The sequence below is a fragment of the Vigna umbellata genome, chromosome 1 (assembly GCF_029865625.1).
Source record: "Vigna umbellata cultivar VRB3 chromosome 1, Vumbellata_1.0, whole genome shotgun sequence".
Lineage (NCBI taxonomy): Eukaryota > Viridiplantae > Streptophyta > Magnoliopsida > Fabales > Fabaceae > Vigna > Vigna umbellata.
Genome location: NC_142165.1, coordinates 105,718,616 through 105,734,227, shown reverse-complemented (window position 1 = coordinate 105,734,227; position 15,612 = coordinate 105,718,616). Strand labels below are relative to the sequence as shown.

The 15,612-nt window shown below is 28.5% G+C and overlaps 2 protein-coding genes across 2 annotated transcripts; one reads left to right on the top strand and one right to left on the bottom strand.

The window, feature by feature from the left end:
• Nucleotides 1-2,372: 2,372 nt before the first annotated feature.
• On the top strand, nt 2,373-4,701 carry LOC124838571 (Pyridoxamine 5'-phosphate oxidase family protein). Its single transcript, XM_088115861.1, has 6 exons — nt 2,373-2,635; nt 2,778-2,813; nt 2,953-3,154; nt 3,890-3,968; nt 4,116-4,233; nt 4,430-4,701. The coding sequence occupies exons 1-6, from the start codon at nt 2,457-2,459 to the stop codon at nt 4,452-4,454; spliced, it is 639 nt and encodes a 212-aa protein (XP_087971987.1). The 5' UTR covers nt 2,373-2,456; the 3' UTR covers nt 4,455-4,701.
• A 2,838-nt stretch (nt 4,702-7,539) lies between these two features.
• LOC124838532 (protein TIFY 3-like) lies at nt 7,540-9,951 on the bottom strand. Its single transcript, XM_047314159.2, has 5 exons — nt 9,700-9,951; nt 8,576-8,687; nt 8,349-8,505; nt 8,139-8,196; nt 7,540-7,943 (listed from the first exon to the last, which is right to left on the bottom strand). The coding sequence occupies exons 1-5, from the start codon at nt 9,852-9,854 to the stop codon at nt 7,805-7,807; spliced, it is 621 nt and encodes a 206-aa protein (XP_047170115.1). The 5' UTR covers nt 9,855-9,951; the 3' UTR covers nt 7,540-7,804.
• Between the last annotated feature and the right edge of the window lie 5,661 nt (nt 9,952-15,612).

The following is a 15,612-nucleotide window of genomic DNA, read 5'->3' as shown; positions in this document are numbered from 1 at the left end:
AAATTATATTTTGTCTATATCTCAAGCTTTTTGAATTATTTTTATCTCTAAATTGTATTAATAAATGAATGCAACTCTTGTGATGAATCAATATTAATGATTTCTTGACGTGGCAAGCGCATTATTATGTGTGTTAATATATGATTAACAGATGCATAATAATTAATTAAGAGTTATGATTAATAAATTATAAATGAACATTAATTCTATCCAATACACACATGTTATTTTCAATCTTTCTCCTCATCATTATATAATAATTGTTAAAATAATAATCTTAATACATGTGAATAATAATAATAAAAATAAAGAAAATCATTTAAGTGGGTATGCACATTAAATTGTTGGAAATTATCCTTAAATGTGTGCTTTTCTCACATTAAATAATTTATTGCTTGTATGATTAAATGCAATATTTTACAATCACCATTTTCATTTTTTTAAACAAATTATTTCTCACTTTTTTTACTAAAAGAAAAACTAAATAAAAATAACGAATTATTCAACCCTCCATACAATACTATCACTATTCTCAATATCTATCTAAACAAATCATTTTTATTTTATTCTATATCAAAAGAAAAATTAAATAAAAAATAATTTGTTATCCAACACTCATAGATATTAAGCAAGAGAAAAAATATATTTATAAAAAGTAACTAAATATTAAAATGGAAAATAATATCAAGTTATAACCTATTCAAGTAATATATAATTATTCAAGTAATATATAATGCATGCTTACTTGTTTTATATATATATTTCATATTTATATTTACACGTAATTATGTCTAAAATTTATAATATTTTAATATTATAATTGTCTCATACTGGTTTATGTACTGAATGACCACCCGGTTAGTCATGAATCGAATGGTTGACTATTTAATAACGAAACGATTAGTCAATTAGACCACAACCAATATCAGCTATTAGGAGTAACTAGATTAAACTTAAACCAAGTTAATAATATATGGGTCATAATTGGACCAGCCTTAATTAGAAGTCTATCACGAAAATCTATAAATACAAGTTTGATATTTAAGTAGTTGAATACTTTTTTTCTAGATATTTATTGTCAAACTATTCAAACAAACACAGACTTGAATGTCAAAGTATTTTTTGTAGACGACACATGGATGGACCGAACGAAAATTTAAAAATCACAAAGCTGAAAATTAAAAAACAGTTTATGCAAATAAACTCAACTTCAATCCCACAAAGCAAAACAGTTTGTTAAAAGATAATAAAGAGAAAAATCTTATGCACAATTTCAACTATTTTACTTTTCTCTACCTTTAACTTTGTTTTTAATATATTAATAAAGAAGAAAAATAACTGTAATAATTAAAGATATATCTAACTAAAAATATTGTTATTATTTTTCGAAATACTAATCGAAACACACGTGTATAACAAATATATGTTTACTTTTTTTATGATGAAAATAATAAAATTATTATTATTATAATTATAAAAATAAATATAAATGATTTTTACAATTTTATTGTAGATAATTTTTATTTATTTTCTAGGTAATTTTTTCCTTATAAAAACTTATTTTACTTTTAAAAATAATTAAATTTAAAAACAGATCAAATAAAAATACATTTAAATTAAAAAAATTAAAACGGATACCTAATACAAAATTGGAAAATAGGACAATAATCTATATAATAGTATAAAATACAGCTATTAATGGTGGTTGTTAATGTAAAACAACATGAAAAGTTAAAATTGAAAGTGAGTATATCCCCACTCATTAATTAATGCATGGATAATAGTTAATGATTAATTAATGTTTCTATAGAAATTAATGATTAATAAATATGTGGATGATAATTAATCGGTTTTTCTAATGTGTAATGCTTGACGCATCTTAGCAATTATTAAAAATTATTTTTCATATGTTTATTATCTAAGAAAGCACTTTTTAATTAAAAAAATATTAATCATAATTTTTATATTATTTTTTCCATTTTAATCCTCTCTTTTCACTTTTATTTATGTTTTATGTTCTAATTAAGATTATTTTTTAATACATATTAACAAAATTATATAACCATATAATTATGTCTCAATAAAAATTAGATTAATTGACTTTTTGTTATCATGATAAGCTTTATCTAATATATATTAACTCCTTATTGTTTAAGTTTAAATTGCATATGAAATTTGTTGTCAATGCATGTCAATGACGAATGTTGTAAATATTTTTATGTTATTTAACCTAATAATCAATGAAGGTAAAAAATTTGAATGTGTCCTTCCTTTAAAAAATATTGAATTGAATAAATAAATTATTAATTATATCTAATAAAAAAATAAATATATGTCTTTATTTTATTCAAAGGATTCTTTATCCTTTCATTGTATACATAGTCTGTCTCCAGATGCTCCAAGAGACAATTTGAACGATAAATAGCAACTGGCAAGGATTCAGGGAAAAACACAACATGTTGTGTTTCAAATTGAATTTGATGGGAATGAAGGGTTTGGTATGTTTGATGTGGTTGTCGATGTGGGTCTCTCAATCCAAAGGCCGATTACTGTCGATCCCGTCAAAACCCGACCCAAATGATGCCGCTGCCACTGCTCGTTGGCTCGTCTCTCTCAATTTCTGGGGAGTCCTGAAGTACTCTCTTTCTCTCTTCATCTCTTCCATTCCAATTCTGAACTTGCATGTTTAAGTTATTGGATTTTTTTACCACTTCGCTTTCACTTATTTATCTGCTTATGAAATTCAAACAGTTTCCTTTTCCCCCTTTTTTTTTCAGCACTATCTCATCTGATTTAGGTGGTGCTCCCTTTGGGTAAGCGTTTATTGTCCATCCTTCTTATTCGTTTATTTACTCTGCTAAAAATTTCTGCTGAGAGTTTCTGGTGCCTTCTACATTATGTACTGGAATTTGTTAATTTTGAATGCTGAAAAGTTATGTTATGTATGTGCAGAAATGTAGTGTCGTATAGTGATGGACTCCCCGGTGCAGGCACCGGAATCCCTTACTTTTACTTGACAAGTCTGGACCCAACAGCAAGAAATGCACTGCAAAATGATAAAGCTTCATTCACAGTCAGTGAATACCCTCTTGGGACCTGTCTCAAGAAAGATCCAATGAACCCTACTTGCTCAAAAATTTCTCTAACTGGAAAGGTGTGTGAGGAATTGAATTATATCCAATATGATAATTTGGATGTGTGAACTTGATGTTTTTCCTCTGGATTTTTCTTTTAATTTCTCTAAACTTTTGCTATTTTCCATGTTCAACACCAATCTTATTTTTTTTGTTGGGCACCTAGTGAGCAGTGTTTGACTCGCCATATGATTACTAGAGTGTTGGTGTTGGTGTTGGAAGCATTTCCAACTCTCCAACACTTGAGTATTTCAAACCCCAGGATCGCGAATTCTTACAAAAAGTCAAAAGCATTCTTTGGGTGATAAGAATGTTTTTGTTAAAACTATCCATTTTAATCTATGATATATGGGTACTCCTAGATGGTTAGTGTATCCACACTGGGTGTACATATCCAGTATCGGTACTTATTGTACATGAATTTGTTCTCAATACGCATCACCAGCATACAAATCAGTCAACGTAAAACACTTAAGTTTCGTTAAAATGGTTTGGTTTGTGAAGTTAAATGTAGTCTTACTTTATTTGTTTCAAACACTGCCTTCTTTTAATGCTTAAGTTAGAAGATTATGAAAAATACATTTATCTCTATACTCATTGTATTTGTAACGTAGTTTATACAATTTATTCATTGCCATAGATGTTTGTACCAATATCTACGTAACTTGAACGATCTTAAAGAAACTACTCTCAAGTTTTCTCTAATCACTAGTAGGCCTTAGGAAGTTGATAATTACTCTTTCTTTGTGTTTCAGCTGAAATTGATTGATCAAAATTCCAAGGAAGCCGAATTTGCTAGAAAAGCCTTGTTCTCCAAGCATCCAGAGATGAAAGGTAAAATCAAGGAATTAGCAGCATTCATTCTTTCTGTTTTTATGTGACTGGTTACTAAATTTGAATGCCCCCCTTTCTCCTTGTTATATATATACACCATGGTTGATAAAAAATGATTCTGAACTATGTTTTTCATGTTGTTGGCAGGCTGGCCGAAGGATCACAACTTTCAAATCTTCAAATTAGATATTGAAAATATATTTCTAATTGATTGGTTCGGTGGTCCAAAACCACTCACAGTGGAACAGTACCTTCATCCCAAAATGTAAGTCCTAGAACTGAAATACCATCCTTGAAAGGAAATAATACGAAAAGATATCCCCCCTCCTCAGAAAAATAAGAAAAGGGGAGAGGGGAGGAAAGAAAATGTCACATTTTGTACTCTGAAATTATTCAAAAGTTATGCCATTTATCTATTTCTCATTTTTATTTTCCGTCCAATTTTGGTTCTTGATCTACAGGAACAATGTTGCCATCATTCTCTGAGTGCTCCCGAATTGCTATTCCTATTGTGGGCTGTAATTGTACCATGGAATTGTAAATTGATATACTGTCTTTTGAATTGTGTATTCCTTCCAAAATACTCTTGGGCCATGGTTCTTTATTCCTGTATATGTGAACTCTGTACAGGTTTATAATCTTGGATTCTTGCCCTTTGTGTTGTATTAAGAGAAATAAAAGGCATCCGAGAGCAATAATTTATTACAATAAGATGCTATGCTTATCTCTATAAGTTGGTGTAACAACATCTGCGAACTCTTAGACTGTGGTAATATTTGAAGCTCTCATTGGGGCACTGCATAAAAAGTATTCTAATAAAAGTAATAGATTGTTCAATTGCTTGGGTCCATCCTTCGCATTTGTATTGCATTGTAGCTGTTGGCGTTGCACATTCAAAGGATGATACTTCTATAAGGAACAGTCGGTTAGGATTTGCATCTGAATTTTAGGAAGGGAAAAGAATGATTCAAACATTGATCACATAACTTATATAGGGTTTATTCTGTTCATTCCTTTTTATATTATTTGATGAGTTTCAATTTTTTTTGTCCAATATCGTGCACGACTATTTGTTCTTTTTTTTTTAAATATTACATATTTATCTTTAACTTCTTTTCAACCGATTTTTTATAAGGTTTGATAAGGTCTATTATTGTGCATGCTTCTTAATTTGAGAAACATTTATGACTGCATATGATTTTTTGTATGAAGTACAAAATGCTCATACGTTTGACTATCTATGTTTTTGTGAATAAATTGTTTTCAGTATTAAATATGTTGTTTTTTAGATACTGTTAAGTGATGTAGCTAAGATCATAATAGACTTATGATCCCATGGTGATAGGATTCGAAAGAGTGTAATGTGGTGTGTGAAAATGCAAAAATGTTATAGGTAACTCTAGTTAAATGATTCGGCTTGACATGTCCAACGAGCTTGTTTATGGTTAGAACTTCCTTTTTTTACTAAAAGGGGCTTTTCGAACAAACATAATCTAACCTTTTTTTTTATAATAAATAGACGTAATCATTATTTTAAAAAGAATTGGGCTAAAGAATACGAGCGTACAAAGTCAATACCAATAATGGATTTTATTTTGAAATCAAATTTACGAAAGGTTCAATAATAATAAAATTTGAATCAAATTCATATAAGAAAGAGTGATTATACTTTCAATCCAAACTTAAAAAAAAAACTTATAAGTTTTTGTATGTATTATTTAATATTTTGAAGTAGTGGATGACAAAAAAATCTGCGCCCGTGGATATCCGTGCGGATAAAATCCGCGACGGATAGTTGATACCCGCGGATATTTACTACCCGCAACTCGCGGATAGCGGATATTTTAATACTCGCTTATAAACGGACTGGGTGCGGGTATTATACTATCCGTGGATACCTGCTACCCGCAAAAAATAAAAATAAAAATTTAATTTATATTTTATTAAGTTAAATTTAATCAAAATTAATATTAATTTATATTTTACAAGATTAAATTTAATTAAAATTGAATTTAAATTTATATTTAATTTAATTTATATTATATTTTATATATTTTTTGTAATTCTATTTAAATTTTATTTTAATAATTTATTAAAATATATTTTTTTAAATATTTACGCGTATCTGCGAATATCCACGGGTATCCACAGGTTTTAAAATACTCATAAATAATTTTTAAACGGGTATCCGTATGAATAGCGGATGAATTTTTTTTGTCTGATCAGATTGCGAATAGACACTATCTATACCCGACCCCATCCGAACCGTCGTTAATAATCTCATTTGAATTCCTAATGATAAATGTTAAGAAGTGTGGTGCCACTTATCTTATTTGAAATAATGAAAACAGGAAATTCCTTAGTGAAAAACGTAAGCAATTGAATCCACGTGTCCAGCGAAGTGAGAGAATGTTAGATATTTTGAGGCGAAAAGCATGTGCATGATAAGCCTTTCCAAACTTGAGAAGACACAATAGTTTGTGGAAAAAGGGATGAGATTATTGACTAGGTATCAATGCTGCTTCATTATGGGACCATCAACTATATTATGCAATTAAACAATTTATTGTCAAACAGGACACCTCAATTTTTATTTTTTATTTACTTTTCTAAAAGCTTAATAAGTCCAAGAAATTGGGTTACGAAATCATTTTCTCAAAACAATTAAATTAGTTGGGTGAGTCATAAATTCTGAAAATTATCTTCTCCGTTTTTCATTATATTGTATTCACCTAAGTCTTCCAACTTTTATCGCTGGATCCATTACGCTGTTTTGTATATTTACTATGGATATTTTCAATTTACTATCGGTGGATTTATTACAATTTTTATTTTGGCTCAATTTAATTTTAACTAGTATAATTTATATTTTAATTTATTATTATATAAATAAGTTAACGGGTAAAATTATGTATATAGAAAAAAAAATATCAGAACAAGTGATCTGACTTAGATTGACGGGTTAACTAATAAATTTATATTCTAAATGCACTATACTTTTTAAGTTCAACGCGAAACTTATGACAGGTCAAGAGATGATTTTACTTGTTTTGAAAAAAAAAACTTTAAATATAACAAAATAGAAAAAATTAACTCATTAATAAAATTAATTTTAAATATAATAATTCAACATGTGAATTATAATACATGTATATCGTACAACAATATTAGTTTTATTTTTTAAAACAGAAAACTAAATAAACCCATATCTTGAAAAGCGTATCTATCCTTAAAATTATCCATGACAAATATTTTGAATGTCATTGAAAAGGGTATATAATAGTCTTCAAATTATAAAAAAAAAAAAAAACAATCACAGAGGTTAAAACTCAAACATGAAACTTGTCCAGGGCAAGAAGATGCTATGAATGCTTTATCGATAAATAAGTGCTGTAATTATTTTGTTGAAACATGTTTTTTCTTTCTTTCTTTTTGAATAACCATTTAAACACTAAAATTATACATCTATTGATGAAAATCCACACGAAAACCGACAGTTTGTTTTGTTTTGTTTTCTTGGTCTATACTGAAAAGATAAAATAAAATTGTATATGGTAGAACGGCAAAAAAATACGAAGGAAGCAATAAATGATGTTACAACATAACCGATAACAATTGTCTACACACATTATAAGGTCCACCAGTGACATTTAAAATGCAGGTTTTCTTCGCATAATGAACATTTTCTAGCTAGGCATTATAACCAAACTGATCCAACTTTTCAAGTCATACTTGATAGATTAAAATTCGGTAATCAAGCACAGAATATGGTCTCGAGAAAGTAACATAGTTATATTAGTTTCTACTTCCATAGAGCAGAACCAACACATGTTGCCTTAAAGAGGCGACAACACTGAGCTGAAATTCCTCTTCTGATAGTTCAAAGAACCAAAATGTGACATTTCAGAGAAGAAGTTGTTCTCTATGTTGTCAGCCATGTTTTTACTTGAGGCGTAAGGTGCTTTGTTAGCCAACCTTTATTCAGGAAACAGAAACAAAGTCAATACCAGAAACAGCATATGTAATATCATCAAAAATGCTAACACTGTCTCACACAGACATTCCAAATCATATAACTATGTTGGTATGATTCCTGAATAACATGATTCTAAGTTTCAATAAAGTTTTGAACTGATTAGAGACAGCACTAACATGATACATTGTTAGTACCTGTTTCTTCGCTTCTCAAGAAACCTTTGAAGTGATTGTCTGCGTGCAAGAGGAAATTCTGAAGAGGGGCATCAAACAAAGGCCAGAAAAGACTTATAATATTAGTGGATTAACATATGAAAAGTGAACACAGAATTAATTCCATACAAGAAATTTTTTTGATGATCGATCAATCATCTAAATCTAGTAGAGTAATAACAAGAGAGCTACCATCTTGCAGCCTTTGAATGGAACTCTTCTTTGCTGAATCAGTAGAGTTTCCCAGTAGAGAAGAAGGACTTTTTGAAATGAGTGAAGTCCAAGGGACCCCTCTCTTCATTTCAGCAGACTTAGCAGAGACAGAAGCAATCAACATTATTTCACGCACCTGTTAATGAATAAATGTGAGTTGTACCAAAATCATAACAGCCATTTCATCATCTTTCACAAGGAATTACCTTTTCTGCGGGAATTCCTTCATAAACACACATATTCCCCTTATAGAGGATGGTGAACTTGGTTGGATTTGGAATCACTTTGATCGGTCCAGATGATGGCACTGCCACTGGCCTAAGAGGGAAGGGGTGAAACCACATACCATAAAAATTATCCAAAACTTTCACATTGATAGAGATTGTATTGTACTATGCAGCACCGTTTTCTCAACAATCATGCATGCTTTAGACTTCGTAGCTTTAGTATATTTTCTAAACTCTGCATTCAATACTTGATTAAATAAGAAGTGTAAACTCAAAGGTTCAAAACTCAGAAAAGTTTTGCATTTTCTTCCCTCTGAGATAGGCTTATCCCCTGAGGGTGTACCCTTTATCTAGGTGAACAAATGCACAGAAGCTTTTCTTTAAAATAAACAAAGAAAACCTGAGGTAATGACTAAAAACCAACAAACACACTATAGTATATCCCCAAAATCTGCTTCTTTTTTGGACCGATTTCCATCTCAGAAGCTGATGTTTTTTAGGTTCAGAATAGACATACTCCTAACCATCAATTAGAATGTAAGCTTAAACAAGTCTAATCTATAACTCCTGTCCTAATCAGATACTTTGTTCAGATCAACCTTTCAACAAGTAGTAAATACTTGTACAGAAAGAAAATAAGAAGAAAAAATACATGAACTTTTTATAGAATGTTCAAATCAACTATGCATATATTTCAAGCTTTTTGAAAAGTATTTTTTTCTAAATTCTCCAAGGTGTGAGACACATAAATTAATTTTAATTTATAAAAAAATATTCATTTTAACTATTATTTTCTTAGATAAATACATATGAAAAGGTTCATCCAAATTAGTCCAAAATCTTCTTTTCATGATCTAACTCCCCATAATAGATGGGTCTTGATCTCACTCACACAGAGTTCAGAATCCCCAGAAATTTGAAATCATGAACCAAACAAGGTGTCCCCCAGTGGGGTGATTGATTGCACATGGAGAAGGGGGCAAAAAAGGGAACACAAGAAATGAAGTATCAAATAAAGAAAACATAAATCCGTGTGCAGGAATATAATACTATACATAGAAATAGAGGAACAAACATGTTCTACAGTAAAGAGAGTGACACACCTGGTAGCAGAGAAATGCACAGAGGCATCATCAGTTATGGTGTTGTGGACCTCCATGTTCTCACCCCTTCCATCAACACTGTCAAGAGCAATCTCCATAGCAGAAGAAGGAAAAAGGTTCCACCTTTCTTCTGGCAGGGTGTTCACACCAGCCATGGTTGAAAAAAACAACTTGTGATGTGTTGTAATGAATGGTTCAGGAGCAAGTGGGGTGGATTTTCAAAGGATGATGCTTAATTGTTGTTCTTGAAAACATTACAAGAGGAAGAAGAGGCTCTAATTGATTCCATTTGATGTGGTGGTCCCACACTGCCCCCAACTGCGCCATTTTCTCATGCCCTTTTTTATAACAAGCACGTGTTTTTTATGCTTCATTTAACTTCCAGTCCATTATATGGATAGAATTCAATGTTAAATCAAATACATACCAAATACATACACACATGTCTGTTGCTTGCAGACACATTCACAGGGTAACTTTAAATCTCAAATATTAACTTTTGCCTTTGAATATCTCAGAACACTGATTAAAATCCTTTTTAATGGAAACTGTTTAAACTGATTCATTTTAATGTAGGTTTAGTTTTCTGTATTAATCTTGAATATATACAAAAATATTTTACTTTTGATATCATGAATTTTTTTTTAAAACAAAAGAAAATAGGTGAAAAATTTGTAGATTATTTGATTGATGTAAGAGAATAATTTTTTATATTAATATAATTAAAAGTAATTTAGAAAATATAATTTTTTTATATAATTTACTTTTTATATCATGATTATTTTTTTAAAACAAAAGAAAATATGTGAAAAATTTGTAGATTATTTGATTGATGTAAGAGAGTAATTTTTATATTAATATAATTAAAAGTTGTTTATTTACTATTTTATTATTAATAATTAAAAATTATAAATATTAATAATACCTAATTTATTAAAATAAATATTTCTTGCTTATAATTTCCCACAAATGATTTTAGTTTTGCCCAAAAAGTTAAAACTGTAAAATTCTTTTTCTTTTGCTTTATTTATTTATTTGTGATACTTACAAATTTTAGACTTTCTTCACTTTTCTGTTCTAGTTATCTTTCAAGTTAAACTTAAACAACGAAGTTAGATGCATATGATTATATACTATTCTTATTTAAACAAAATTTATAAAATTGTATATCTACATAAAATTTATTTAGTCAATTAAAAATAAAATACATTAATTTTTTTAATTTAAATTATGATATTTATTATCATCTTTTACGCGTAAAATAAATTATTAATACTAGTTAAATTTGTTGTGTTGTGTGAAAAACTTTATTGTCAGATACAGTGGTTAAACCTAAAGTTATCTACTTTTATATATTAAATTATATTCATTTACCATTCTTTCATTATTTATTACCAGTGATATCACACAATAATAATAATAATAATTATTATTATTATATTTTAATAAAAAAAACAATAAAACCATTATCATTACAAAATTGATTGTAAATAATTTTTATAATTTTTATTTATTTTGAGGATAATTTTATAATTAAAAAATATTTAAACTTAAAAATACAATTAAATTGAAAATGATGATTGAATTTAAAGAAACAGTTTTTTAAAGAATAAAATTAATGAATAGTTGTTTTAATTTTAAAAAATATTTAAAAGATAAAATTAGAAAATAAATGTATCTTAAAAGATAATCCATTTGTATATATTATAACATTTTTCAGATATAATTATTTACTTTAAATAGTCAAACTAATAATATAATTAGTATATTTAAAAGTGTGAGTCTACAAACATCAATGGTATCTCCAGCTAAAATCATCATCGTTATTTAAAGTTTTTAATTTAATTAATATTTATATATTTTAAAATACTATATAAACCTTCTAAAAATATTTTAATCATAATTATTCTTAAATATTTTATATTAATTATAAATTTGTTATATTAACTGAAATTTGATCTTTAAATTAAATGTTATTATTTACTAATACTTCTAATAATTATGATTTACTCTCATACTAATATTTACTGTAATGTATACAAGCGGATTCTTAATCAATTAACAATTAATTACATTGATTTTTTTTATTTTTTGGAATAAATTTACTTAATTTATTTATATATTAATATTAACTAATTTTTCTTAAACAATTATAATTAAATTATTTTGAGTAGGGATTTAAATATCCCAAAATATAAACTAAATGTTTCGATAATGTAGAAATCAATATTTAGACATTATTTTTTAAATATTTATTTATTAATAATAATTTTAATGCTATTAGTTTTTTTTTTTTTTGTAATTTGGGTATAAATTGTTGTAACACTAAAATGATATCATGTTTCAAAAATTTGTCAAAGATGTTATTAGCTCTGATACTTTTTCAAAAAGAAAAACATATGAATGAATAATTATTGGCTAGGTCAAATTGTCCTTCCCCATTTATGGTCATCTATTTGGAACCATAGGAAAAAAAATATCACTTTTTTACATACGGATGATTTATCTTATGTGCCCACACTTATTCATAAACATAAAAGCATCACCCTTTATTTTGTGTGCTCGGTTTTCACCAAAAAGAAAAAAACAAAACAACATAGGAGTGCTTAAGATTCTTTCATCGTTTTCTTTTTGTCTTTTAGTACTCATTGCCCACACTTCATTTAAGATAATAAATTTGTTCTAGAGTTGAGTATTCTTCTTTTATAATAGTGTTTTACTTTTTATTAAAACTTTTATTGACCTCACTTGTATTTATTTTATTTTACTTATGAGATTAAGTGTCTACCACCTTTCTTATAATGTTTACAAAGTTTGTTACAGTAATAAAAAATGGAAAAAATATTATTATTTATATGTTATAGTTATACTGTATATAATAAAAAATAAAAATAAAAATAACAAATTAATAGATTGTATAACAAACTAACATGCGGTACCCTAATAACAAAAAGATATTAATTATTTATATCTAATTCTTCCCACAAATTGAGGCATGTATGTCTTTGATGTTTAGCTTGTATAACATAAAGAAAAAATGAGTATGATGTAAAATTTTAATGTGTAAATTAACAAATTGAGCTACCGTTAGAATAGGAATAAACTTTATAATAAAAACCTAACAAAAATTTATAGTAAAAATATCAAATGAAGTTTTGGAAGGTAGTACTTTGAGAATTTTAAAAATTTAAAAACTTTGAGAATTTTAAAAATTTAAAAACTTTGAGAATTTTGAAAATTCTAAGAATCTTGAGAATCAACAAACTCGAGAAATGAAATAAATTTAAGAAATCAAGAAGTTTAAAAAATAAAAATAAAAGTGTAGAATCTTATTAAATTATAATATTGAAAATCTTAGAAAAACAAGATAAAAGACCCAAATATTAAGAAAATTCACCTTGAAAATCTTTCCAAGCAATAATAGCAATATCAATTCAAATGATATTTGTGACAATTTTAGAAGAAACATAGTAATTGATATAAAATAAAATCAAATTATTGAAATGCTTTCACACAGGAACCATTGAGTGATCATAAGCAAATAAATAGATAAGTCCATCTACGAAACCAAAACTTATTCTTTATCTATAATACATCGTCATTGCACGAGTCCAACCATGATAATTAGGACCTTCTAAGAGTCTATAAACTAGAATGGAAGAGGGATTTTCATTCTGATAAATATAATAATCATGTGTTAAATACTGCAAAGAAACCCAAAAGAAAGAAGAAGATGAAATAGAAACAAAAAATGACATTGTTGTAGGAAAAGTGCAAAAAAGAAAGAAGATCATAATATCATTCTAATATCGTGTGAGTCGATATCAAAGAAGAAGATAATAGCAAAAGGTATAGAAGGTATCTTTCATTTGATATCATGCTACATTTATAAAAGAATGAAAGAAAAAATATTATTCATTTATCTTGAAATAATAAGATAAATTAATATGTTTCAAATATTAATTATTCGTTGTAATAAACTATAAACTATAAATTATAAATTATAAATTATAAATTATAAATTATAAATTATATATTTTATTCTATATTTAGAATACGTAATTTAAAAAAATTGGATCTGAAAATAGAATATTTAAGGTTTAAATCCTCATTTGGTCCTCGTATTTGTGTGTCAATCTCAAGTGGGTCATCGTGTTTTTTTTTTGTCTCAATCAGGTCCATAAACTTGTTAAAATGAGCCAATTAAGCCCTCTCCGTTAATTTATCAGTAACGCCGTCTAACTCTGATGACGTGGTGCACATATTATTAGCTCAATTATAAGGATTAAATTACGTGGATATTTATATTTAAAAAAATAGTTTTTGATGTGGCAGGAAATTAGGGATTTTTTTCCTGAATTTGCATTAGGGATATGTTTTTTCAAAGTCTTCATCATTCTTCACCGTCTTCATCTTTCCTTTTGAGCATTTTCCTTTCTCAAGGTTCTGGTTTGCACAGCGGAGATGGATGAGTTGAGGGAAAGAGGTGTGTGGTTTCAAACTAGGCCATACGAGATCCGACTCTGGATCCGCGCCGACGCTGCTGATATACTCCGGCCAGACTGCTACTTCGTCGGCGATGAATGTTCTCCCCACCGGGAACATCTACCCCTCAGGGAAGATCTTCGCATTCATCTGCCCCACCGGCGATGAATGCTCTCTGATCATGTTTTGGATTTGTATATGTGCAGAATTTCATGTTTGAAGATATGATATTTTGTGGTGTTTTTAATGGGCATGGTCCGCACAGTAAAATTTGCTTCAAAGGGAATGTAAAATCTGATAGTGTAGAATTTGAGAAGGATTCCTCCACAGAGGATAAAATGAACTCTATGTGGATTGCTTCTGTAGTGGGAGCACTGTTGTGACTATAGTGAAGTGGGTAGTAGGAGAGCACCATTTTACTGTTATGATTGTTTCCCATTCTTTTTCAATTTTCTTGATTTCTTATCTTACCAGGGTTCCAATCTGTTTTTAACAATGGCACAGGGGCAAGCTTCATTTCCTCTCCATCTTTCTCTGATTTTTTATTGGGTTCTCTTGGGATTTCCTATTAGTGTATTGCGGTCTTGAAATTGGGATTTCTGGGATGGTTCATTGGATTTTCTATGCAGATTTTTTATCACATTTTTGAAAGTTGGAGTTGAATTGGGATTTTGTGTTCCCATTTGTGAGCTTGAAACTGTTAGGTGTAATTGAATTTGTGAGTGGTGGTTGTTGGTGGTGGTGCTAGTGGAGGTGAGGAGCAGCGACCCCTGACAATGCTCCGGTGATAATGCTCGGTCATACGACAGCCACAACATTGTCTTGGTGGCGACTCCAGATTGCGCGGCGTGGTGGGCGGTGGGCGAGGAGGAGTCCCGTGCTTGATTGTACAAATAAGTCATTCAAAAAAGTTTAATACACCTCAGCATGCCACGAGATCTAAAAAAATTACACTTCAGCATTTGCAAACGGCGTTAATGAAAACTTAACAGAGATGGCTTAATTGGCTCATTTTAACAAGTTTATGGACCCGATTGAGACCGAAAAAAAACAATGACCCACTTGAGATTGACCCACAAATACGAGGACCAAATGATGGTTTAAACCAATATTTAAATATGAAAACATAGGATTAGGTTTTAAAATAACCATAATTAGAGTTATATAGGAAAAAATATCAATATTTTAATTTTTGTGTTTTTTATAGAATTGTTAGGTGGGAAATTTAGTCACTATTTTGTTGTTTTGTTTTAACTTGGCAATATTTTTTTTCGTTTTAAATTATATTGTAATGGTTCTGATTTTTTTGACATAAATTAGGTTCTATGTATTTAATTATACAGTGAAAGAATGATAAATCGAGTTCAAAGATGTTTAATTTTGTTTTTGAGTAACTATTAACTATGCCAGTGTAAGACTTTTATAGCC

What these genes read in the sequence shown, in the direction of transcription:
- LOC124838571 (XM_088115861.1), top strand. Translation starts at nt 2,457, where the DNA reads ATGTTGTGTTTCAAATTGAATTTGATGGGAATGAAGGGTTTGGTATGT. An exon ending in CAAGCATCCAGAGATGAAAG is followed by an intron (nt 3,969 to 4,115) that starts GTAAAATCAAGG and finishes TGTTGTTGGCAG; the next exon opens with GCTGGCCGAAGGATCACAAC. An exon ending in CAGTACCTTCATCCCAAAAT is followed by an intron (nt 4,234 to 4,429) that starts GTAAGTCCTAGA and finishes CTTGATCTACAG; the next exon opens with GAACAATGTTGCCATCATTC.
- LOC124838532 (XM_047314159.2), bottom strand. Translation starts at nt 9,854, where the DNA reads ATGGCTGGTGTGAACACCCTGCCAGAAGAAAGGTGGAACCTTTTTCCT. An exon ending in AAGGAATTCCCGCAGAAAAG is followed by an intron (nt 8,506 to 8,575) that starts GTAATTCCTTGT and finishes ATTCATTAACAG; the next exon opens with GTGCGTGAAATAATGTTGAT. An exon ending in CTTGAGAAGCGAAGAAACAG is followed by an intron (nt 7,944 to 8,138) that starts GTACTAACAATG and finishes TCCTGAATAAAG; the next exon opens with GTTGGCTAACAAAGCACCTT.